The 25,113-nt window shown below is 43.1% G+C and overlaps 1 protein-coding gene across 2 annotated transcripts in view; it reads right to left on the bottom strand.

Annotated features, from left to right (window-relative positions):
- Positions 1 to 25,113, bottom strand: part of paxip1 (PAX interacting (with transcription-activation domain) protein 1) — a 52,676-nt gene that overhangs the window by 25,428 nt on the left and 2,135 nt on the right. The window contains exons 3-8 of one of the 2 annotated variants that reach the window (XM_084328069.1): positions 24,241 to 24,284; positions 23,650 to 23,713; positions 9,901 to 10,011; positions 4,520 to 5,120; positions 3,935 to 4,050; positions 2,809 to 3,760 (exon numbers count right to left, since the gene is read on the bottom strand). In XM_084328069.1, the coding sequence (XP_084184195.1) occupies positions 2,809 to 3,760; positions 3,935 to 4,050; positions 4,520 to 5,120; positions 9,901 to 10,011; positions 23,650 to 23,713; positions 24,241 to 24,284 (1,888 nt within the window). Of the gene's footprint in view, positions 1 to 2,808; positions 3,761 to 3,934; positions 4,051 to 4,519; positions 5,121 to 9,900; positions 10,012 to 23,649; positions 23,714 to 24,240; positions 24,285 to 25,113 lie in introns of those variants that run through there. The other variant, XM_084328070.1, reaches the window with a different exon arrangement.

Here is a 25,113-nt window from a genome sequence, read left to right as displayed (position 1 = left end):
GGTCGTCTTTGACAAAAAAATAAATGTAACGTTCACAGATAAAGGCTAAAAGCTGTCCCGTCATTTGACCGATTGAATTCATAGTGAAAATCAAGATCAAGCTTTTGCCCTTCTTCTCCACAGGGGGGGGGGGGGGGGTTCCGTCCTCCCTGCGCTCGCCTCAGGACACTGCGTTACCGCTTGACAGGTGTACCGCCCCGGTACAACTCCCCACCTGCCACTGTCCCCAGAGCGGGTCGCGTCCGGCAGAGCGAGAGTCCGCTCGGGGCTCGCCTCCCCACCTCGCAGAGTAAGTGAGGAAACAATATAAATATAAATCCTGACGGCCACGGCCGGTAAAAAAAAATATATATATATATTGACTGCAGTACTACAGAATCTGTTTCCACCAGATTTCTGTCCGTTTTGACGAGCAGAAAAGTTCAGAAAGGATTAAATTCTGGAAGTAATGGATACGTTACCATCTGCAAAGACACCCATTACATTAGGTTCTTATTTACAAATGAACAAACTGATAGTACAGTAATACCCTCCGTCAAATTTCTATCCGTTCAGTGACGGATCAATGTAGCCACAGCCTAGCCGTGTTCATGCATTTAAAAAAAGGTTGCTGGCAGAAACCATGAATCTAGTTTTAATAAAACATTTAAAAAACAATCAATCACAATTAATGTAATATGCAGAATAACGCTAATGTAGACAATATTAGCGTTATTCTGCATATTAAATGTATTGTGGTTGATAAAATAAACTTGCAAAAAAAAACGCAAGTAAATTTTTTTTTTTTTTATCTACTTTTTCTCCCATTTTCTATTTTTCTCCCATCCCACTTTTCGTATCGTCCAATTCTACCCTCGCCTGTCTCGAACGCTGTTAGGCCATGCCTCCCACAAGCCGGCTGCAATGTGGACGAAGCCTTACATCACGTGTCCCCTCCGGTACTCGAGGAAGCAGCCGTCGCATCTTTTCACCTGCACAGCGCGATCTCTCAGCGGCGGGGTCTGCGTGGGAGGGACACGCCGCCCCCGTCGCTTCCTGATTCTGCTGCGCAGGCGCACCAACCGACCTGTAGGAGTCGCTGTCCACAACGTCCGATCCCCACCCATCAGCTTTCCCACCCCTAACACTGCCAATTGTGTTAGTATGAACGACCAGCCAAGCTGATAGCAATGCGGAGAGCTGGGCTCGAACCCAGCGTCTCCTGCATTGGTGGCGAGCGACTTGCCCACTACACCACCTAGCCGCCCCTAAAAGCAAGTAAACTTGATGATGAAATTTATATTAATAGTTTAGATGCACCGATTTTTTAAATCGAGAAAATTATTGTTGGATGACATCAAACAGCAAACTCTAGGCAAAAGATCCCTACCAAGCTGGGCACTTTTGCCGAAAGGTCACTGTTTGATGGCATTACAAATTCTAACTTTAATTAATAATTAGTAGCTGAAAATACAGAAACATAACTGAGAGTGCAACACTCATCCTTTGATAATTCCTGATATTATGAAGATTCTCCACATGCAGCTACAACTACAACTTGTGTAGTGAATTCTTAACACAATCCCGCCCAAGCACGAAGATCTCCGTGTTTCGAGTCCATGCGTTGTGGACAGAGGCACGGATAAATCCGTGGGAAGTTGTTATTGCTTTTATTCCATTTTAATAACCTATTCAAGGTCGCCGAGCAGCACTGCAGATTTACCCTACTCTATGAATTCGACAAGGTGCAATACCGGCCAGATCCTCTTAGGGGCGCTATCGCAATAATGCAGTGTGCCCTGTGGATGAACGGATCAGTATTTTTTTTCAATGGAGATTTCAGTTAGCAGGATTATAGATGTGCAGCATGTAGCTTGGATTACGTTATGGATCGCAGATTTCACCATGCAATAAGGGGATTTATCATCAGCCAATGGACATATCGATCTACCAGATGGCGATCGATAACGGGGAAATGCTCTGGGACATCCCACCGGACCACGGTAGGATCTTTTTCACGTAAAGTACATCCCGATCGGGCCTTGTTTTGATAGCCAACCAGGCGTTCGGCTATGAAGCTAACGCGGTTATTGGTAATCGATAATCAGAAACGACGTCCCCGTCCCCCCCCCCTTTCATGCATACATGCGTGAGGATCGTACCGATCATATGCAGTTTGAGTTTTAACTGGAGCGTATCTATAACCGAAATGCCATTGGATTTAACATTATTAGCTATTAGCCCTGTATCTCGGCTTCCAGAAAATATACTAGACCAAATCCCCTATAACGCTCATATTCGCGGCGCTATAAAATGAGAACCTATTGATGATTTTTTTTTTCTTTAAGCCATTTTGAAGGGACGGTTTATGGACTCAATTGACAATGAGAATGGACAGATAGCAATACTATAAAGTATAGATTTAGCTGTACAAACAGCCCCACGTTTGTTTACATTCCCCGGTCCTCTTGACATTAATTAGACTCATCCCAATGGCCCCGAATGTGTTAAGGAGTTGTCCGATACTAAAGACATTCTGAATTGAATAGTCATATAATTTAGTCAACTAATTGTGAATAGTTAATTTTATTGAAATGCAGTCATGCAAAAATAAGTATTAAAATCTTGGCCTAATAATTGTGCATATTACTGTGATACCAGAAATGCACTCATCATGACTGACTCATAACTCATTCAGCATAAATACACAGAACACAAAACTTACGACTGTGAAAGCGCAGCCCCGCTTTATCTTGCTTCTCTATCACTGCGCTACAATTCGATTTAATAAATGTAATTTGTGACCAACGACAGCCTTGCTGCACTCACTTGCTTGTCCCGGCTCGTGTCCAAACAGGGATATGGGAGGAGGCTGCTGGACGTGGGGCTGTAGCGTCTGCTGCTGCTGCTGTATGGCCTGCTGGTTCTGATGTTGCAACGTCTGCTGCTGGTTCTGAAGATGTTGTTGCTGCTGCTGCATTTGCTGCATGTGTTGCTGCTGCATTTGCTGCTGCTGTAAGAAATGTTGCTGCTGTTGCTGCACATGCTGCTGATGCAATTGTTGCTGTTGCTGTTGCGTTTGCTGCTGCTGTTGCTGCTGCTGTTGCTGCTGTTGTTGCTGCTGCTGTTGCTGATGCAGCATCTGCAGGCGTTGCTGCTGCTGGAACTGCTGCAGCTGCTGCTGTAGGGCCTGCTGCTGCTGTAGTTGCTGTATCGGAGGCCGGATGAGTTGCTGGGGGCGCAGCTGCTGCTGAGAGAGCTGCTGAGGGAACTGTGGTGGTTGTTGTTGTTGTTGTACCTGTTGTTGTTGTTGTTGTTGTTGTTGATGCTGTTGTTGTTGTGTAAATAACTGTTGTTGCTGCTGCTGCTGTTGATGTATTTGTTGTTGCTGCAGAAATTGTTGCTGTTGCAACTGTGGAAACCCTTGTTGTGGGACCTGCGATTGTTGTTGCTGTTGTTGTTGCTGCTGCTGTTGTTGTTGTTGTTGTTGTTGATGGTGTAGCTGCATCATCTGCTGTTGTTGCTGGAGGTGCATCATGGGATGTTGTTGTTGCGGCAACTGTTGGTGCTGTTGCTGGGCAACTTGATGTGACTGTTGCTGTTGCTGCTGTTGCTGCTGTTGTTGTTGCTGTAACAACTGTTGCTGCTGCTCGGCTGTAAGTGGCTGGCCAGGCAGCTTTGATTGGAGGAGAGGGTTGTTACTGTTGGGAGTTGGAGCTTGACTCTGATTCGTCTGCTGGTCTAATGGCTTAGTCTGATTGGCTGTCATACTTTGGAGGATCTGCGAGGTTGGAGACAATTTTATATTAGCTATTAGAGACTATTAGAAGAAATGCTATAATGTTTTCATGCAATGATCATAAGAATAACAACGAATGATGAAGAGAACATCAACAACAATTATCATATTCTCTGTCAATCGTGATACAAGACACAATAAGTTCTGTATTCTTACATGTGCAACGTTAGCGGGCCGGTTGGGTTGCTGCATGTCAGAGTTGTTGGTGATATTGCGCAGAGTTCTAGCAGCTGGACTCCACCCAGGCATGGCATCTGGACCCGGTACTCCACCTGAGGGAGGAAGGGGAAGAGGTTAAAGGAAGGCAAGACTATAAAACAATGTACATCTCATTTAGTAGGACGTTAAGCAAACATACGTGTGTCAGTACTATGGGTTGGACATGGCAATTATGTTACCCCAATATCTCAGGTTCCTAAAGCCTGGCTGTCATGGTTCACTATGACATCGACAGTGACATCATAGGGCGATATTTCTTTAAAGAGAAACCAGTTGGGGGGGCTGCGGCGCTCTGTTGAGCACATCGCACTCACTATGATAAGAAAATTACTGGAGTGCGTCAGGCCAGTGGAGCATTGTAGTCAAAAGAGATAAAAGGTCCACACTGAAGACCTGTGTGCTGTGCATATTTTATCTGCAATGGTGGCAGTGGTGGTGATGGTGGCTGGCCCTGTGTCTCCTTGACTACCCAGTTAAGAACCACCACACTACAGTAACACCAGTTGTCCTTGTTAGACTGACCCTGTTGTCCGGTTGGCCCCAGGGCGGCAGGACGTGCCTCTGGTGTGACCGGTCCACCGCTGCCGGGCACAGGAGGCACGGTGGCACACAGGTTAATCAGCCCGGTGCCCGATGTCGGTATTGGATCTTTGCTGGGCGGCCCCGCCCGCCTTCTGGCTGTGTTGGTTGTCGCGGCAGCGGTCGGCGTGACAACCTCCGCCGGTGTCCAGTTGAGGTTCAGCCCCTCCTTCTCTGTGGAGGAGTCGTCATCCGAGTCGTCGAACATGCGCTCGCTCCTCCGCTCAGCCTTGCGATTCGGGGAGTGCAGTTTCCGGGGGCCCGGGCGTCTCCGCGGGCTTTCGGCCGGGGACTCGTCCCGGGACGAGGCGCCACTGGACTGGCGGGAGCGACGGGGGCTGTAGCTGCCATCGGAGCGGGACCGCTGGTCGTACGAATCCGCCTCGCTGTACTCCTCCTCATCGTCTTCCTCTGGCTCCACGTAGGTGAGGCGGGGATGATAGAGGGTCTCCTCCTTTCTGCTGTTGTCTTTAACAGAGTCAGTGATCCAGTCTGGGGTGATGATCTTGATGCCGGAGTGCTTCAGGGCACATTCGAACTTGGCCTGAGGACAAGACACAGAACTTCAAGATGGAGCTCATAACAGATGATAATCCATTTATACACCAGGAGAACCCTGCTATACACCCTTATACACCAGGAGAACTCTGCTATACACCCTTATACACCAGGAGAACCCTGCTATACACCCTTATACACCAGGAGAACCCTGCTCTACACACTTATACATCAGGAGAACCCTGCTCTACACCCTTATACACCAGGAGAACCCTGCTCTATACCCTTATACACCAGGATAACCCTGCTCTACACCCTTATACACCAGGAGAACCCTGCTCTATACCCTTATACACCAGGAGAACCCTGCTCTATACCCTTATACACCAGGATAACCCTGCTCTATACCCTTATACACCAGGAGAACCCTGCTCTACACCCTTATACACCAGGAGAACCCTGCTCTACACCCTTATACACCAGGAGAACCCTGCTCTACACCCTTATACACCAGGAGAACCCTGCTCTACACCCTTATACACCAGGAGAACCCTGCTCTATACCCTTATACACCAGGAGAACCCTGCTCTACACCCTTATACACCAGGAGAACCCTGCTCTACACCCTTATACACCAGGAGAACCCTGCTCTACACCCTTATACACCAGGAGAACCCTGCTCTACACCCTTATACACCAGGAGAACCCTGCTCTATACCCTTATACACCAGGAGAACCCTGCTCTACACCCTTATACACCAGGAGAACCCTGCTCTACACCCTTATACACCAGGAGAACCCTGCTATACACCCTTATACACCAGGAGAACCCTGCTCTACACCCTTATACACCAGGAGAACCCTGCTCTACACCCTTATACACCAGGAGAACCCTGCTCTACACCCTTATACACCAGGAGAACCCTGCTCTACACCCTTATACACCAGGAGAACCCTGCTCTATACCCTTATACACCAGGAGAACCCTGCTCTATACCCTTATACACCAGGAGAACCCTGCTCTACACCCTTATACACCAGGAGAACCCTGCTCTACACCCTTATACACCAGGAGAACCCTGCTCTACACCCTTATACACCAGGAGAACCCTGCTCTATACCCTTATACACCAGGAGAACCCTGCTCTATACCCTTATACACCAGGAGAACCCTGCTCTATACCCTTATACACCAGGAGAACCCTGCTCTATACCCTTATACACCAGGAGAACCCTGCTCTATACCCTTATACACCAGGAGAACCCTGCTCTACACCCTTATACACCAGGAGAACCCTGCTCTACACCCTTATACACCAGGAGAACCCTGCTCTATACCCTTATACACCAGGAGAACCCTGCTCTACACCCTTATACACCAGGAGAACCCTGCTCTATACCCTTATACACCAGGAGAACCCTGCTCTACACCCTTATACACCAGGAGAACCCTGCTCTATACCCTTATACACCAGGAGAACCCTGCTCTACACCCTTATACACCAGGAGAACCCTGCTCTATACCCTTATACACCAGGAGAATCCTGCTCTACACCCTTATACACCAGGAGAACCCTGCTCTATACCCTTATACACCAGGAGAACCCTGCTCTACACCCTTATACACCAGGAGAACCCTGCTCTATACCCTTATACACCAGGAGAACCCTGCTCTACACCCTTATACACCAGGAGAACCCTGCTCTATACCCTTATACACCAGGAGAACCCGGCTCTACACCCTTATACACCAGGAGAACCCTGCTCTACACCCTTATACACCAGGAGAACCCTGCTCTATACCCTTATACACCAGGAGAACCCTGCTCTATACCCTTATACACCAGGAGAACCCTGCTCTATACCCTTATACACCAGGAGAACCCTGCTCTACACCCTTATACACCAGGAGAACCCTGCTCTACACCCTTATACACCAGGAGAACCCTGCTCTATACCCTTATACACCAGGAGAACCCTGCTCTACACCCTTATACACCAGGAGAACCCTGCTCTACACCCTTATACACCAGGAGAACCCTGCTATATACCCTTATACACCAGGAGAACCCTGCTCTATACCCTTATACACCAGGAGAACCCTGCTCTATACCCTTATACACCAGAAGAACCCGGCTCTATACCCTTATGCACCAGGAGAACCCGGCTCTATACCCTTATACACCAGGAGAACCCTGCTCTACACCCTTATACACCAGGAGAACCCGGCTCTACACCCTTATACACCAGGAGAACCCTGCTCTACACCCTTATACACCAGGAGAACCCTGCTCTATACCCTTATACACCAGGAGAACCCTGCTCTACACCCTTATACACCAGGAGAACCCTGCTCTACACCATTATACACCAGGAGAACCCTGCTCTATACCCTTATACACCAGGAGAACCCTGCTCTACACCCTTATACACCAGGAGAACCCTGCTCTACACCCTTATACACCAGGAGAACCCTGCTCTACACCCTTATACACCAGGAGAACCCTGCTCTACACCCTTATACACCAGGATAACCCTGCTCTACACCCTTATACACCAGGAGAACCCTGCTCTACACCCTTATACACCAGGAGAACCCTGCTCTACACCCTTATACACCAGGAGAACCCTGCTCTATACCCTTATACACCAGGAGAACCCTGCTCTACACCCTTATACACCAGGAGAACCCTGCTCTATACACTTATACACCAGGAGAACCCTGCTCTACACCCTTATACACCAGGAGAACCCTGCTCTACACCCTTATACACCAGGAGAACCCTGCTCTATACCCTTATACACCAGGAGACCCCTGCTCTATACCCTTATACACCAGGAGAACCCTGCTCTATACCCTTATACACCAGGAGAACCCTGCTCTATACCCTTATACACCAGGAGACCCCTGCTCTATACCCTTATACACCAGGAGAACCCTGCTCTATACCCCTATACACCAGGAGACCCCTGCTCTATACCCTTATACACCAGGAGAACCCTGCTCTATACCCCTATACACCAGGATAACCCTGCTCTATACCCTTATACACCAGGAGAACCCTGCTCTATACCCTTATACACCAGGAGAACCCTGCTCTACACCCTTATACACCAGGAGAACCCTGCTCTACACCCTTATACACCAGGAGAACCCTGCTATATACCCTTATACACCAGGAGAACCCTGCTCTACACCCTTATACACCAGGAGAACCCTGCTCTATACACTTATACACCAGGAGAACCCTGCTCTATACCCTTATACACCAGGAGAACCCTGCTCTACACCCTTATACACCAGGAGAACCCTGCTCTACACCCTTATACACCAGGAGAACCCTGCTCTACACCCTTATACACCAGGAGAACCCTGCTCTACACCCTTATACACCAGGAGAACCCTGCTCTATACCCTTATACACCAGGAGAACCCTGCTCTATACCCTTATACACCAGGAGAACCCTGCTCTACACCCTTATACACCAGGAGAACCCTGCTCTACACCCTTATACACCAGGAGAACCCTGCTATATACCCTTATACACCAAGAGAACCCTGCTCTACACCCTTATACACCAGGAGAACCCTGCTCTATACACTTATACACCAGGAGAACCCTGCTCTATACCCTTATACACCAGGAGAACCCTGCTCTACACCCTTATACACCAGGAGAACCCTGCTCTACACCCTTATACACCAGGAGAACCCTGCTCTACACCCTTATACACCAGGAGAACCCTGCTCTACACCCTTATACACCAGGAGAACCCTGCTCTATACCCTTATACACCAGGAGAACCCTGCTCTACACCCTTATACACCAGGAGAACCCGGCTCTATACACTTATACACCAGGAGAACCCGGCTCTACACCCTTATACACCAGGAGAACCCTGCTCTACACCCTTATACACCAGGAGAACCCTGCTCTATACCCTTATACACCAGGAGAACCCTGCTCTACACCCTTATACACCAGGAGAACCCTGCTCTACACCCTTATACACCAGGAGAACCCTGCTCTACACCCTTATACACCAGGAGAACCCTGCTCTACACCCTTATACACCAGGAGAACCCTGCTCTATACCCTTATACACCAGGAGAACCCTGCTCTACACCCTTATACACCAGGAGAACCCTGCTCTACACCCTTATACACCAGGAGAACCCTGCTCTATACCCTTATACACCAGGAGAACCCTGCTCTACACCCTTATACACCAGGAGAACCCTGCTCTATACACTTATACACCAGGAGAACCCTGCTCTATACCCTTATACACCAGGAGAACCCTGCTCTACACCCTTATACACCAGGAGAACCCTGCTCTACACCCTTATACACCAGGAGAACCCTGCTCTACACCCTTATACACCAGGAGAACCCTGCTCTATACCCTTATACACCAGGAGAACCCTGCTCTACACCCTTATACACCAGGAGAACCCTGCTCTACACCCTTATACACCAGGAGAACCCTGCTCTACACCCTTATACACCAGGAGAACCCTGCTCTACACCCTTATACACCAGGAGAACCCTGCTCTACACACTTATACACCAGGAGAACCCTGCTCTATACACTTATACACCAGGACAACCCGGCTCTATCCTCTTCATCAGACAAAGACACCAGTAAAAACACAGGGAGTCCCTTCCGGCAATAGGCTAAAAACAGGCTATTCACTAAACTAGACATACTGTAGTTATTTGAATATAATTCTCCATATAACACCTTGTTTTAACCCCTCTGATACAGTAGGTAACTGTACAACCCAACTGTTTTAATGAAAGTTAAGATGAAGAGGAGCTCACCCCTTTGGGCTCCTGCACCACTAGGTGTGTGACCTTCTTGTTAAGGTTGAGCTGACATTCACCTCCATAGAAGGTGATGTACGCCCACAGAGTGTTCAGGTCATCTGGGAGCTACACACATACAATATAGGGAGAAGGTGGTTTAGAAGACAGTCATCACAAAATATACACGCAATAATATATATATATATTTTTTTTAGATCGGTCAATTGATTTAAAAAAGTGTAAACCAAAATGACCAATATTGTCCAGAAGAAAAGGGTACTGCATTTAGCATCAAATATGTTGCAAATAATCACAGTATGGCAAAGCCCAATAGGCAACAACAGATCTGCTGAATGTAACATTACTCCTCACACAATGTAGTGTCCAACTTTACTCTTATAAAGGTTCATTAAAACATCCCCTGTACAGGCACAGTGGTAAGCTACATTTTCCATTACTCAACATACAGAAGAAATGCAAAAGTTCACATCACCGCGGCAACCCTAGCGGTAGGGCTGGGCGATAAAACGATAATTATCGCGATATATTTTAATAATCAATATCGATTGATAATAAATAATTATATAAAAAATAAAAAATTTACCTGCAACAGGGCAGTTTTAAAACCAGAGACAGTGGACAGACTTGTCTTTCTTGCAACTTAAAGTAATGGCTTTGCTTGTCCAAATGTACTGACCAAATTGAGATTTATTTTTCTCGTCGATTTATTTAGTTTGCTTTCTCAGGGTTTCCCATTAATCACCTAAACTGTGGCGTCCCGTCACAGTTGTATAATGAACAAAAATAATAATAATAAAAAAATAAATAAAATAAAATAATATATATATATAAAGGTTGCCAATAGGGATGTATCAGTAGTATTGGCAGTGGTAGTAGTCGTAATAGTAATCCACTATGTTTTTATTTTCTAAAAAATAAACCAGTTCAACACAGGTAACCACTTTTGCTTAATTTCTTTGATGGCTCAAATGTATGCTCTAGTTCTAGTAGTCCAGTGGTTCCCAAACCTCTCCTCGAGACACCCCAGCCGTTCCATGTATTTGTTCAATTCCACCACCAGCACACCTTGATTCAACTAATAAAGGGCTAGTTAAGTTGAATAAGGTGTGCTGGTGGCGGAATTATCATCATCATCATCATCATCATCATAATTTATTTATTCGTACATGGAATTACCACAGTCCAACAGTACATATTAATATAACTCACCAAATCCCATATCTCAACAAATACATTGAACGGCTGGGGTGCTTCGAGGAGAGGATTGGAAAGCACTAGTCTAGTCGATTTTGTGTTTTGAGCACAAAGTTCATCATAGATCTAGCCTCTTTATTTTGCTCTCAAAGTGCACCAGATTGATGCATTTAACTTTAAAATGTACCCCAAAAAAAGTGTTCCGGGGGGGCATGCGGCAGCCCCTGGACCCCCTAGAGCAGGGGTCTCAAACTCACGGCCCGCGGGCCAATTGCGGCCCACTGGATGATATTTTGCAGCCCCCCAGATGATTTCCAAAAAAGTTCTCTTTTTTCTTTTTTTGCAGTCATGTCATCACAAACACTGGCATTTAAAGGGTACAAATAAAACAATTCCTGCACCAGAATGCAGGAAATTAAGTCTTTGTAACACAATCTCCTGGTGGGGGACCCCCCGCTTAAAAAGTGGCCTGACTGGGGCTATATTTCGCACTATATTTCCTGGCCTGAATGATTTCCCCACTCTGGCGCTGGTTAAAAGCCTCCAATGCTTATTAGTGTGTGTGCGTTTGAACGTTTGCATGTTTCAACCATACATTTCCATAAAAATAAATACATGAAACCCTTTTTGTGTGGAATATTTGATGCGGCCCAGCCTCACCCAGACTCTACCTCCAGCAGCCCCCAGGTAAATTGAGTTTGAGACCCCTGCCCTAGAGGGTCGGCGGTTCACCCCCCATAGTCTCTGAAAATCCTGTGGTAAACACTGTTTCTAATGTAAAATACAGTTTGAAACGGTCTGTACACAGTAGGCTATGTGTGCTAGCAGAGCTAGTCTCCAGTCGCGAGTCACGGTGCACATGTGCGGTGGTTTGTCCACCAAAAAAGCGCCAAAAGATAGAAAAGAAACTAGCAGAGCCAGAACTATTCAACTCCCCTGGAGCCACAGCCAGCAGAGAAGCCCGTTTACTTTCACTTTCAAACCAGCTGCAGCCTGAGAACTGGAGTGTGAGGGGATGTAACACTAAAGAATGCGGCAACAACAAAAAAAATGTTAACCCATTACCCGCCAAAATCGCTGTTCAGCGTTATTGCCCGCCATGCGTTGTCTGCCAATATCGCTGTACAGCGTGTTTCAAGTTCATATTTCATATTTTCGTCATGGTATTCATATTTCACCCACGGAGTCTTGGCTGATGCTGTCTGAGCCAGCACAACTCTGCAACGCTTCAATACTGCCACCTGGTGGCCAATCGGCGAGTTGCCAAACCGCAAATGCCCGTTTCAGCTCGGTCCGTCCCCCAATTCCGTCCGGCCACTCGTTTATCATCCCGGGACTAAATCCACACACCGTGGACATAGATCGTTGCCATAACTCAATAAACAACATGATTTGGGCGTATATTAGTATTATACAAACCGGAACTGGATCGCCACGATCCCCACCACATAACTGGGATCCGTTTGTTCCACTCTCATCGCCCAACGGTACGAGGAGACTGACGTGAGTTTCACCGTTTTTCTTTATCATTTTCGATACAAACTGCTCTGATCAATATATCACCCATACTACATAAATCATTTAACGTCGGTCACGGAATTATAAACGACCCCCCCCCCCCCCCCTCCGTTCACCCGCAGATGATCAGTCATAACATTTAGGACCATGTACAGTTGAAATTTTTAATATAGCATGGATCGGTATCAAACTGCATTTGATAATCTAATATATGCATTTATGCCTATATCTCACGTTCTATGAAATACTGCAGAAAACGATAAAAACATATTTATACTCTAGACGTATTTTCGTATGAATGTGTGAATGAAAAAGTAAAACGTTCCTACATCCTGAACGATAGATAATTGATGTTGAATGGGCCATAGTAATGTCAATTTAGCAATACAGTTTAAAAAGTTATAGCCCTGCAAAGAAGGTGAACATCTCCAGACAAATAGCGCTGGCAGAGAATGGTTTAGGATGATCAAAGTGGTGGCAGAGAATGGGTTTAATACTTATAACAACAATATCGATAATTATCGATATCAAGTGATATGATGTTATCATATCGTTATCGTGATATCATTTTTGGCCATATCGCCCAGCCCTACGCTAGTGGTCACCTGCCTAGTGTAGGAAGTACAATCGACAACAATTAGGGCTGTGATAGGGCTGCCTATCACACAGTAAATTACACATGTAGTGAATTCCATGTGCATGGTCTAGCCCTAGTGGTAGGAATAAATAGGGCTGGCATTACAGTAATGGTCATGTCAACATTACAGTAATGGTCATGTCAACATTACAGTAATAGTCATGTCAACATCACAGAAATAGTCATGTCAACATTACAGTAATAGTCATGTCAACATTACAGTAATGGTCATCTCAACATCATAGTAATAGTCATGTCAACATTACAGTAATAGTAATGTCACCATTACAGTAATAGTCATGTCAACATTACAGTAATGGTCATCTCAACATCACAGAAATAGTCATATCAACATCGCAGAAATAGCCATCTCAACATCACAGAAATAGTCATGTCAACATCATAGTAATGGTCATGTCAACATCATAGTAATCTCAACATCACAGAAATAGTCATGTCAACATTACAGTAATAGTCATGTCAACATTACCCTGGACTCCATACACAAACATCACACCATCACACACGCAAATAAAATCATTAGTGACCCCCTGCACCCAGCTCATCGCCTCTTCCAACACCTCCCCTCTGGTAGGAGGTTCAGGTCACTAGGTAGTCGCACTGTAAGGTTCAATAACAGTTTCTTCCCCAAGGCCATACAACTGCTTAACTCCAACTCCTCCTAAATTTACCCCCTGCTGTTATGTTCTTCTGGTCTATGTTACATTGAACTGACATCTTTAGTTTTTCGTACTGTACTGTTTCCGTCATGTATTTGTTCTAGGTGGTGTTTTCTGTACTGTACTGTTCCATGTGTCTTTTTATGTTTGATGTGGTGTATTGTCGCAGCTACCACCTGCACCGTGCTTGGATTCCACCGGCCTGGCCGTGTGGCAATAAAAGGAACTTGAACTTGATTACAGTAATAGTAATCTCAACATTACAGTAATGGTCATCTCAACATCATAGTAATAGTCATGTCAACATTACAGTAATAGTCATGTCAACATTATAGAAATAGTCATCTCAACATGTCAACATTACAGTAAATAGTAATCTCAGTAATGGTCATCTCAACATCATAGCAATAGTCATGTCAACATTACAGTAATAGTCATGTCAACATTACAGTAATAGTCATGTCAACATTACAGTAATGGTCATCTCAACATCACAGAAATAGTCATCTCAACATCACAGAAATAGTCATGTCAACATTACAGTAATGGTCATCTCAACATTACAGAAATAGTTGTCTCAACATCACAGAAATAGTCATGTCAACATTACAGTAATAGTAATCTCAGTAATGGTCATCTCAACATCACAGAAATAGTCATGTCAACATTACAGTATTGGTCATGTCAACATTACAGTATTGGTCATGTCAACATTACAGTAATAGTCATGTCAACATTACAGTATTGGTCATGTCAACATTACAGTAATAGTCATGTCAACATTGCAGTAATGGTCATGTCAACATTACAGTAATAGTAATAATACGGCGTGTTTGAGATCAATATTTCATATTTTCGTCATGGTATTCATATTTCACCCACAGAGTCTTGGCTGATGCTGTCTGAGCCATCACAACTCTGCAACGCTTCAATACCGCCACCTGGTGGCCGATCGGCGAGTTGCCAAACCGGAAGTGCCCATTGTAGCTCGGTCCGTCCCCTATTTTCGTCCGGCCACTCGCTTATCGTCCCGGGGCTCAATACAGACACCGTCGATATGGATCTTTGCCATAACTCAATAATCAACATGATTTGGACGTGTATTAGTAACAGAGGTGGGACCAAGTCAAATTTGTTTTGCAAGTCACAAGTCAGTCTCAACTGTCTTGGTACTCAAGTCCCAAGTCAAGTCCCAAGTCAAGAAAGGCAAGTCTCGAGTCAAGTCCCAAGTCAAGACTGACAAGTCCCAAGTCGAGTCCCAAGTCCTAACCTTTGAGTTTCGAGTCCTAAACAAGTCATAATACGCGATTCACCAAAAATATTCATTATCAACTTGTTGGCAAAACATAATCTAATTACTATAAATGTAATAATATTCAGAATTAGGGTTAGTCTTACAACTAGATACATTTGGGCAAGAGCTGCATGAGAAAACCAGTTCAGGAGTATATTGAGAGAAAAAAAGAATAAGGATCACCATATCCATTTTAAAGGTAGGATAACAATAACCAAGATATTGTCTTCCCACTTGGACCAATCATGTATTTAACGTCTGCCTGCCCTATATACAGTCTAATGAGTCTATGGCACATGATCCATAATAGCAGACCTTGGTTAAACTAACTAGTCTACCATAACCCTTTATCAATTTTGGGGTATAAAAAATCTGTACTGAAATGACAAGGCATCTCTGCATTTCGTATATTAGGTCGTTTATTAGGTATTATAATTAGGTAGGGCCTAATTTGTGTGTGAGTTCTCTCTCTCTCTCTCGGATCAAATAACAAACTCAGCAAGACCGACGGCTTCTCAGTTACAGTGGGTGACAATATTGTCACAAGGAAAGATGAAATTACCTACCTGGGTTCCATCCTAGAGGCAAATCTGTCCTGTGACAAAATGGCATCCAATGTAATAAAAAAAGTCAACCAACAAACTAGATTCTTGTACCGGATCTCCTCTCTGGTAAACAAGAATACCCTGAAGACTCTGGCAGGAGCACTCATTCAAGGGTACTACGACTATGCTTGCACCTCATGGTACCAAAGCACCTCAAAGGCGCTAAAAGCAAGATTACAAACATCACAAAACAAACTGGTCAGACTACTAGGCTGACCTTCGAAAAAAAAATTGGCAATCGAAGCTTCGGGGCAGAGCTTCGATTTTAATTCGAAGCTTCGAATTAAAAAGAATTAATTAATTTTTTTTTTTTTATCTTATGTTGTGGGACTTGTTGTCGTTTGAACAACTTCCGATTTCATGGGAACTACCAATCCCCCAAATCAAGAATGTTTAAGATGAATGAAGTAAGATTTTGATTATTTAAAATATGGCCTGTGTAGACTAAACTATGCACAGAATTATGTCAGTCTACAAGGTCCGGATTCTACATGGTCCGGCAATGTAGACCTTGTAGACTCCACTACAGACCAATTATCAGTGAATGTTCATGCATTTTTAAGAAGGGCTACTTCCACAAAAAAACAAAGAACTCACCAAAACATCTCAGTAGCACCTTATCTAAATGTTCTATTTCATATATGGAGATTCATATTTATTTATGTATTGCATGCATTTCTACATTTTATTTCCTATTTTGTTTATTCATCCCAGTATCTTTCTTTCTTATGTGTGGAATTCTACAATTTTTTTACAACATAGGTTCAGCTATTGTTCAGCCTAGGCTCAGCTTCTTCCCCCAGGCCATCAGAGCCATGAACAATGAACATTGAGTGCTCAGAACATTGAACTATCCACACACAAGCACACATGAACACACACACACGACACGCACGCTGTGCACGCTCACACACGAGCAGCCACTTAACACTTTAACATGAGCGGGCACACACTCATGTCGCACACACGCACACTTATGGCCAAAGGAAAGGACACTTTAAATTAGAATAACAGGAACAGTGTATTGCACTACCAAAGCTAACTAGCATGTCCCATATGCTCTGTAAATAACTATGTACAGATACCGAGATGTCACTCCATGTTACCTGTTACCTGTTTACTGCACAATGTTTTTTTTTCTTCATTTTTTTATTCTATTATATGTTGTACCACTGTATTGCACATCGTTGCGGGTAAGACCACCCGCATTTCATTGTATACCTGTATGCCGTGACAATTAAAACTCTTGACTTGACTTGACTTGATATTTTTTATTTTATTTTTTAAATTTTATTTCAGATAATGGTTGAAGAAGTGAGTCTTTAGTCGACGGCGAAAGATTGGATGGGATTCGGCTGTCCTAACTGGGGTGGGTAGTTCATTCCACCATTGTGGGGCAAGGACTGAGAATAGGCGTGTAGGTGGTGTATATGTGTTTGAGGATGATATCCTTCAAACAGGCAATAGTGATGATATAATTTGGGCAGTGGTGATGTGGGTTACTTTCCTCCAGTGTATTTGTCCCCCGGCCCCACCCAATGATTTTTTTTTATGTTCGAAGCTTGTGCCATCGAACGAAGCTTCGAAGCTTCGAAGTATTTAAGACAGCCCTACTTGACCTTACCCCTAGAACCCACCTCACCCCTGCCCACTTTGACAACCTAGGATGGCTTAGAGTAGACGACAGAGTGAGAGTACAGCAACTTGCAATGGGCCTGGTCTACAAGATACACTATACGACTAAGGTACCCATGTACATGTCAAAATACTTCCAAAAGGTCAGTGAATACCATGACCACAACACCAGAGGAAGCTCAACAAATCATGTTAAACCCAGATTCGGCTCAAACAAGGGACTAAACACGTTTCGCAATTATGCCACATCAATGTGGAACGCCCTACCCAAAGCTGTAAAGGAATGTGAATCCCTACCCACATTCAAAACCGCTCTTAACACTTTGATTGCCTAAGGCTAAATTCATGATATACCATAGGTTGCCAGCTCTATTTGTCTATGTAGAAGTTCCCCTTCTTTGCAGGGCTATAACTTTTTAAATTCTATTGCTAAATTGCCATTATTAGGGCTCATTCAATGTCCTATATGTATTGTTCAGGGTGTATGAACGTTAAACTTTTTCATTCACATATTCATACTAAAATATGATCTAAAGTATAAGTATGTTTTCATCTCTTTCTGCAGCTTTCTCCAGAACGTGATTTATAGCCCCAAATGCATTATATTGATGATCAAATACAGTTTGATAGCAATCGGCGCGATATAAAAAAATCCAACTGGACGGACTTCTGGAAGTTACTACACGTAATCTGATGTTGACCGGATGGCCGAGGGGGCGTTTATAATTCCGTGGGCAGCGTTATACCATTCATCTAATGTGGGTCAAATGTTCATCATAGCAGTTAGTATCGTACACATTGAAAAATAACGCTGAATCTTACCGTATCTTCCTCGCGCCGTTGGGCGATGAGCGTGGAACAGACATTTTCCTATTATAGGATATAGAAATATCCGGTCCATTTCCAGGTTGTATAATAATATATACGTCCAAATCATGTTGTTTTTTTGAGTTATTTGCAGCGATCGATGTTCACTGTGTGAAGACTGAGTCTCTCTAACACTAGCGAGTGCCTGGACCCCATATGGAGTGAGTCCTACCGGGTTAAAGGTAACATCCGTTTTTTCGATCTGCCGATCGGCCACCAGATGGCGGTCTTGAACCGCTAGAGGATTGAGAGGAGATCACACTTGTGTCTCAGGGCCCCGGAAAGGAAATATGATTCCGATCACAGATTTTTGAAATATTGATATCAAAGACGAGTTACGGCGTCTTCGGCAACTTGAGCATGGCGGGGAAGGACGCCTAAAAGCGTCTTCCGGCAGTTAAAGTGTTAAAGAGCACCTACGGGAGGCTGCAATTCGAAACTGGCCACCGTAAATGTCCAAACCCCCCACCCCTTCCTAATAGACAGTCTCCTCCCCACCGCATGTATATATTCTCTCCCCGCCGTATGTATATTCCTCTCCCACCCACCCACCCACCCCCTCCAAATGTACAGTCTCCTCACCACCGTGTGTATATTTCTCTCCCACCCACCCACCCCCTCCTAATGTACAGTCCCCTCCCCATCACATGTATATACTCTGTCAGGATCTATGGGTAACAGTACTGTATATTTGAATACCGTATGCCATAAGTCAAGATAGACTGCGCTCACAAATTATAACACTGGGTGCTGAAATCCCGTGGAGTATAATAGAAAAAGAAAGCAATACGCTTGGACCAGCACTCACAGATTTTGGTTATTTAATGGCAGCCTGAAACAAACATGTTTCGGAACAATTATGTTCCTTCCTCAGTGTTGATGGCTAGCAAATGTTCTCACCGACAATATTGTTTATATACCAAGCAAAGCAGGAAGTGACATCATCCACAGGTGTGTTGAGAATTGCTATAAGGTCGAATTTGACCCAGGAAGTACTTTGATGCCAAGAGTCCATTCTTAAGTCGAAATTACCTCAATATACAAATAATAAATTTATGTTTCAACATTCGCCCAATTACTACTACAAAAGACAAGCGAATCTCTCAAATCTGCTTGTGAAAACGGATTTTCCCATAATAAAACCGACTCACTTTATGTCTAATATCCCAGATGGGAATTTTCCCTGTCAATCTTGTGTACATTGCCAAGGGATGATCAAAGACAAAGGTTATGCACACCCAAAAACGGGCAAACGGATAACGGTGAAAGGATGTATTACCTGTAATTCCTCCAACATAGTATACCTGCTGAAATGTCCTTGGGATTTTTCATATGTAGGCAAAACAACGAGACCATTCAAATTAAGAATCAGTGAACATAAGTGTTCAATCAGAAATGCAGATGTCAAATCTGCGGTAGCTAGACACTTCATGACTTGCAAGCATGCTGTCAAAGATCTCCGTTATATGGGTCTAGAGTTAGTTCATAGGCCCGCCAGGGGAGGCGACAGGCATAAGCTACTTTTGCAAAGGGAGTGTTATTTTATTCACCTCTTTAACAGTATAGAACCAAGAGGGATGAATGAAGAAAACGTTTTGACCTGCTTCCTTTAATTACTTTTCCCATTAAGGCCGATTATTAGTTTTAGTATCCTTAGAAAGATGTATGGAGGGTAAGCCGGGTTCATCAAATACGAGTAAGATCCATTTAGCCCAACAAATAAGGGCATTTGGTTATTTTAAGCAACAAGTATCTAAGTATACAAGGGAGTATTAATGATTAGACTATAGATCTATTTTAAAGAGCCATTTGTAAGACTAATAACATTCAGACACACCGAACAGGTGTAGTTTTTTCCTCTTTATTAGGAGGCTCAAAAAAAATAGTTTGACTTTACGCCTAATGGCGGACTTATTTACCCAAGGGTTTCTTGTTTACTTTTTATTGTTTATTGTTTATATTTAAAATGAATAAGGCATTAGAGTGCATCTATCTAGCCATACATACTAGATTTATGTTTTTTGTTTCTAGTATAACAACAATTTTAATTTTATATCTACATTTATCATTTGTATATTGTGGTAATTTCGACTTAAGTTTTTTCCTCTTTTTTCCTCTTTATTATGAGGCTCAAAAAGAGTTTGACTTTACGCCAAAGGGCGGACTTATTTACCCAAGGGTTTCTTGTTTAATGTTTATTGTTTATATTTAAAATGAATAAGGCATTAGAGTGTACCTATCTAGCCATACATACTAGATATTTTTTTGTTTCTAGTATAACAATTTGATGTTTATATATCTACATTTAGATCTACATTTATTATTTGTATATTGAGGTAATTTCGACTTAAGAATGGACTCTTGGCATCAAAGTACTTCCTGGGTCAAATTCGACCGTATAGCAATTCTCAACACACCTGTGGATGATGTCACTTCCTGCTTTGCTTGGTATATAAACAATATTGTCGGTGAGAACATTTGCTAGCCATCAACACTGAGGAAGGAACATAATTGTTCCGAAACATGTTTGTTTCAGGCTGCCATTAATACCGTATGTCACAAATGTATCAGTACTATACCTATATGTCCCTATGCCATAAATGTCATGTATGTTGAGTGTTAATGTACAGTCCCCCCCACCTACCTAATCCAATGTACAGTTTCTATGTCAAATGTATATACTTTTTTTTTTCTGGACTCTTTTTGTATCACAAACAGTACTGTATTTGCAAATCTGGTATGTCATAAATGTATAGATGTAGCAGTACTGTCTATCTGTATGTCATGTATGTCATATATGTTACGATGAATTGAAAATGGGGGACCCTGATGTAAACAAGACAAAAGTCTTTCTCTGGTCTGCATCCCCTTAACAATTGTATGTATTGAGCTGTACTGTACCCATTCTGCAATCTGTTAATAAAGTTTTCAATCAATCAATCAATTTTCAATCAATCAATCAATCAATCATAAATGTCAATATGAATTGAAAATGGGGGACCCTGATGTAAACAAGACGAAAGTCTTTCTCTGGTCTGCATCCCCTTAACAATTGTATGTATTGAGCTGTACTGTACCCATTCTGCAATCTGTTAATAAAGTTTTCAATCAATCAATCAATTTTCAATCAATCAATCAATCATAAATGTCAATATGAATTGAAAATGGGGGACCCTGATGTAAACAAGACGAAAGTGTTTCTCTGGTCTGCATCCCCTTAACAATTGTGTGTATTGAGCTGTACTGTACTGTACCCATTCTGCAATCTGTTAAATAAAGTTTGCATTCATCATTCATTCATTCACGACGACAGAGTACAGGAGCTAAGTTAACAATATACTCGTTATCACCATACATAAAGATTTTCCGGGAGTAAATACTTGATATCTTAGTCATAACAAGACGTTATAATGAAAGGTCTCGTTATCTTGTATTGTTTCTACGTAAGCAAGTTAAATTCCTTAGCGACCCGTGTTCATTCATCATTCGTGTTGCCAACGTAAAGACTGCACAGCGCGCACATTCGAGATACACAGATGAAACGAGTCACACGGCATTCATAACTCGGACAATTATATTATTATTAACGTCCCGCATTCGAAGAAAAGATATCCGGACCCTCATACGTTCATCTTCCATACCCTTAACCTTAACCATAACATAAGTGACTTACCCAAACAACTTGTTCCCGGGTCTACGTTCACGCACAAATCCGTACTCTCAAAACTTTAGAAAAACGTTTCGATACCCGAATCCACAATCATCCGATGTCTGGAAGTTGATCCATGGTCCATTCGATCTTAATAAACGGACGACCACCGGTCCAAAAGACAAATAGTGCTGATATCCATGTGTAAAAACTTGATTACTGTGCGCCGCCATGACAGTAGATACTGGTGTAAACAAAACACGCCCACTATCTCCGCAGGTTACACTGGACGAACGCGGAAGTGCAACTCCGTTAGGGAAAATATACATGTGAGCCGGCTGCGCGAATGAAGCGTATTCGCTGAAAATTTATTAATTCACAGCACATTTAATAACATAATTTTTTATCGTTGGGCATGGGGGAAGGTATCAAGACTTCTCAAGTCAAAAGGCTCAAGTCCAAGTGAAGTCACGAGTCATTGGTGTTAAAGTCAAAGTCGAAGTCAGAGTCTTTTTTTATTTGGTCAAGTCAAGTCCAAAGTCATCAAATTCGTCCAAGTCATGTGACTCGAGTCCACACCTCTGATTAGTAATATACAAACCGGAAATGGATCGCATCAATCAACATCCCATAATTGAGATCCGTTTGCTCCACTCTCATCGCCCAACGCTACGAGGAGACTGGGGTGAGTTTCAGCGTTTTTCTTATCATTTTCGATAGAAACTGCTCTGATCAATATATCACCCATACTACATAAATCATTTAACGTCGGTCATTGAATTATAAACGACCCCCCCCCCTCCGTTCACCCGCAGATGACCAGTCATGACGTTTAGGACCATGTACAGTTGAAATTTTTAATATAACGTTGATCGTATCAAACTGCATTTGATAATCTAATATATGCATTTATGCCTATATCTCACATTCTATGAAATACTGCAGAAAACGATAAAAACATATTTATACTCTAGACCAGTGGTTCCCAAACTGTGGTGCACGCACCCCTTGTGGTGCGCGAGCGCCCTCTAGGTGGTGCGTGACATGAAAAGGCTAATGGTGGTAAAAAATAAATAAAAAAATTACAATAAAATTTCATACAAATCTTAGTCAAACCTTTAGTGTTATGGATATTAAACATGCTGGCAGAGTACATGCATCCATGTTGTCGTGAACATTTTAATTAAATAAAGAAATTCCCTATCCATAGTCGCCGTGGGAAGAGATAAAATAAAAAATTTAATCTGTGCACGGAGACCAGCAACAATTTTTTCTAACATAAACCCATTGGGGGGTGCGTCAGCTAGGTCGGGAGGTGACAGGGGGTGCACGGCCAAAAAAGTTTGGGAACCGCTGCTCTAGACAGTATTTTAGTATGAATGTGTGAATGAAAAAGTAAAACGTTCCTACATCCTGAACGATAGATAATTGATGTTGAATGGGCCATAGTAATGTCAATTTAGCAATACAATTTAAAAAGTTATAGCCCTGCAAAGAAGGTGAACATCTCCATAGACAAATAGCGCTGGCAGAGGATGATTTAGGATGAACAAAGTGGTGGCAGAGAATGGGTTAAGTAGCTACATTTGGTGTATATTTGTATTAGCTTATCCATCAATAATATTATATGTTACACATAAACAAACACACACAGTCTCTCTTACCTTAGGGAGACACGCTGTGACCCCAAAGAATATCTGTCCCGACTCTGGAGAGAAGCCAGTAACACTGCAATGCCATTGGTTAAGGAACATTCTAAATAAAAAGGTATGCAATCATCTGAAAATATTGTATATTCATAAAAAGACAGCAGATATACTTATTTGAAAACAGAGTGAAGAGGTGAATGGTATTGGATCAAAACTGCCCGTTTGATACATATACCACAGAGAGAGAGACACACACAGAGACAAAAGAGACACAGACAAACAGAGAAACAGGCAAAAAGACAGAGAGACAGGAAGACCGACAGACAGACAAACCGAGAAACAGGCAGACAGAGAAACAGACAGAGAGACAGACAAACAGGCAGACAGAGAGAGAAACAGACAGAGAGACCGACAGAGAAACAGGCAGACAGACAGGAAGACAGACAGAGAGAGACAGACAAACAGGCATACAGAGAGAGAGACAGGAAGACAGACAGAGAGAGACAGACAAACAGGCAAACAGAGAGACAGACAGACAGAGAGACAGGAATACAGACAGAGAGACAGACAGAGAAACAGGCAGGCAGACATGAGATGAAAAGATACGGTAGCAGGTCTCCACATCTGACCGACAGCACCACCCAGGAGGGCTGAAAAAAAGAAAATAAACAGAGGAGACAATGTTAGGATGCCCTAGAGCAGCGGTTCTCAAACTACGGGTCGCGACTCGCAACCCAAAGTGGGGTTGTGGGTAGGTGAGAGTGGGGGGCATTGGCAAGTAAAAAAATATATATATATATTTTAATGTTCTGGCAACATATTTTGGCTAAATATGCCTCGTTTTATAAATGTGTATTGATAACATAGTGCTGTAATGAAAATGTCTAATAAATATGCATGATCAAGTTCAACAATGTGTGCTTTTATTTTGATATTCCTTAATTCCACATTGAAATTACACGATACATTAAGTGTGGGGTCGCCAAAAATAATCCTAAATAAAATGGGGTTGTAGTATTAAAAAAAAATATGTGAGAACCCGTGGCCTAGAGGTAAAGATTCCGACCACAGTGATGGTTTGATCCCCGGCACCGACAGGAGGGTATACACAGTGTGGCTGGTTTTACATCTCCAGTGCCCACTGATCACAAGAATGTTTCTTAAACTATAAATGTTTTACCTAAAACAGATGCCATGTACGAATAAATAAATAAATTATGATGATGATGATGATGATGATGATGCAACAGAGGTGTTTCAATTGCTAAATGATCATTTAAGAAATACTAGCGTGTTTTTATACTGGGTCCCAGGGAAAGCAAAATATGTGTCTTCAGATCCCAAGCTGAAACAGATCAAGATCCATCAGAATGATTACCAGCAGGGTTTAGGACTGTCACTTCAAGTGTGAATGAATCCAAAGTAAAAAAGAGAATTTGTTCAAAGTAATTCTCTGATTCATTTGTAGTTGTGCATTGA

This window comes from Notolepis coatsorum (assembly GCF_963971535.1).
Source record: "Notolepis coatsorum genome assembly, chromosome: 13".
NCBI classification, from domain to species: Eukaryota; Metazoa; Chordata; class Actinopteri; order Aulopiformes; family Paralepididae; genus Notolepis; species Notolepis coatsorum.
This window is presented reverse-complemented; position numbering and strand designations above follow the sequence as displayed.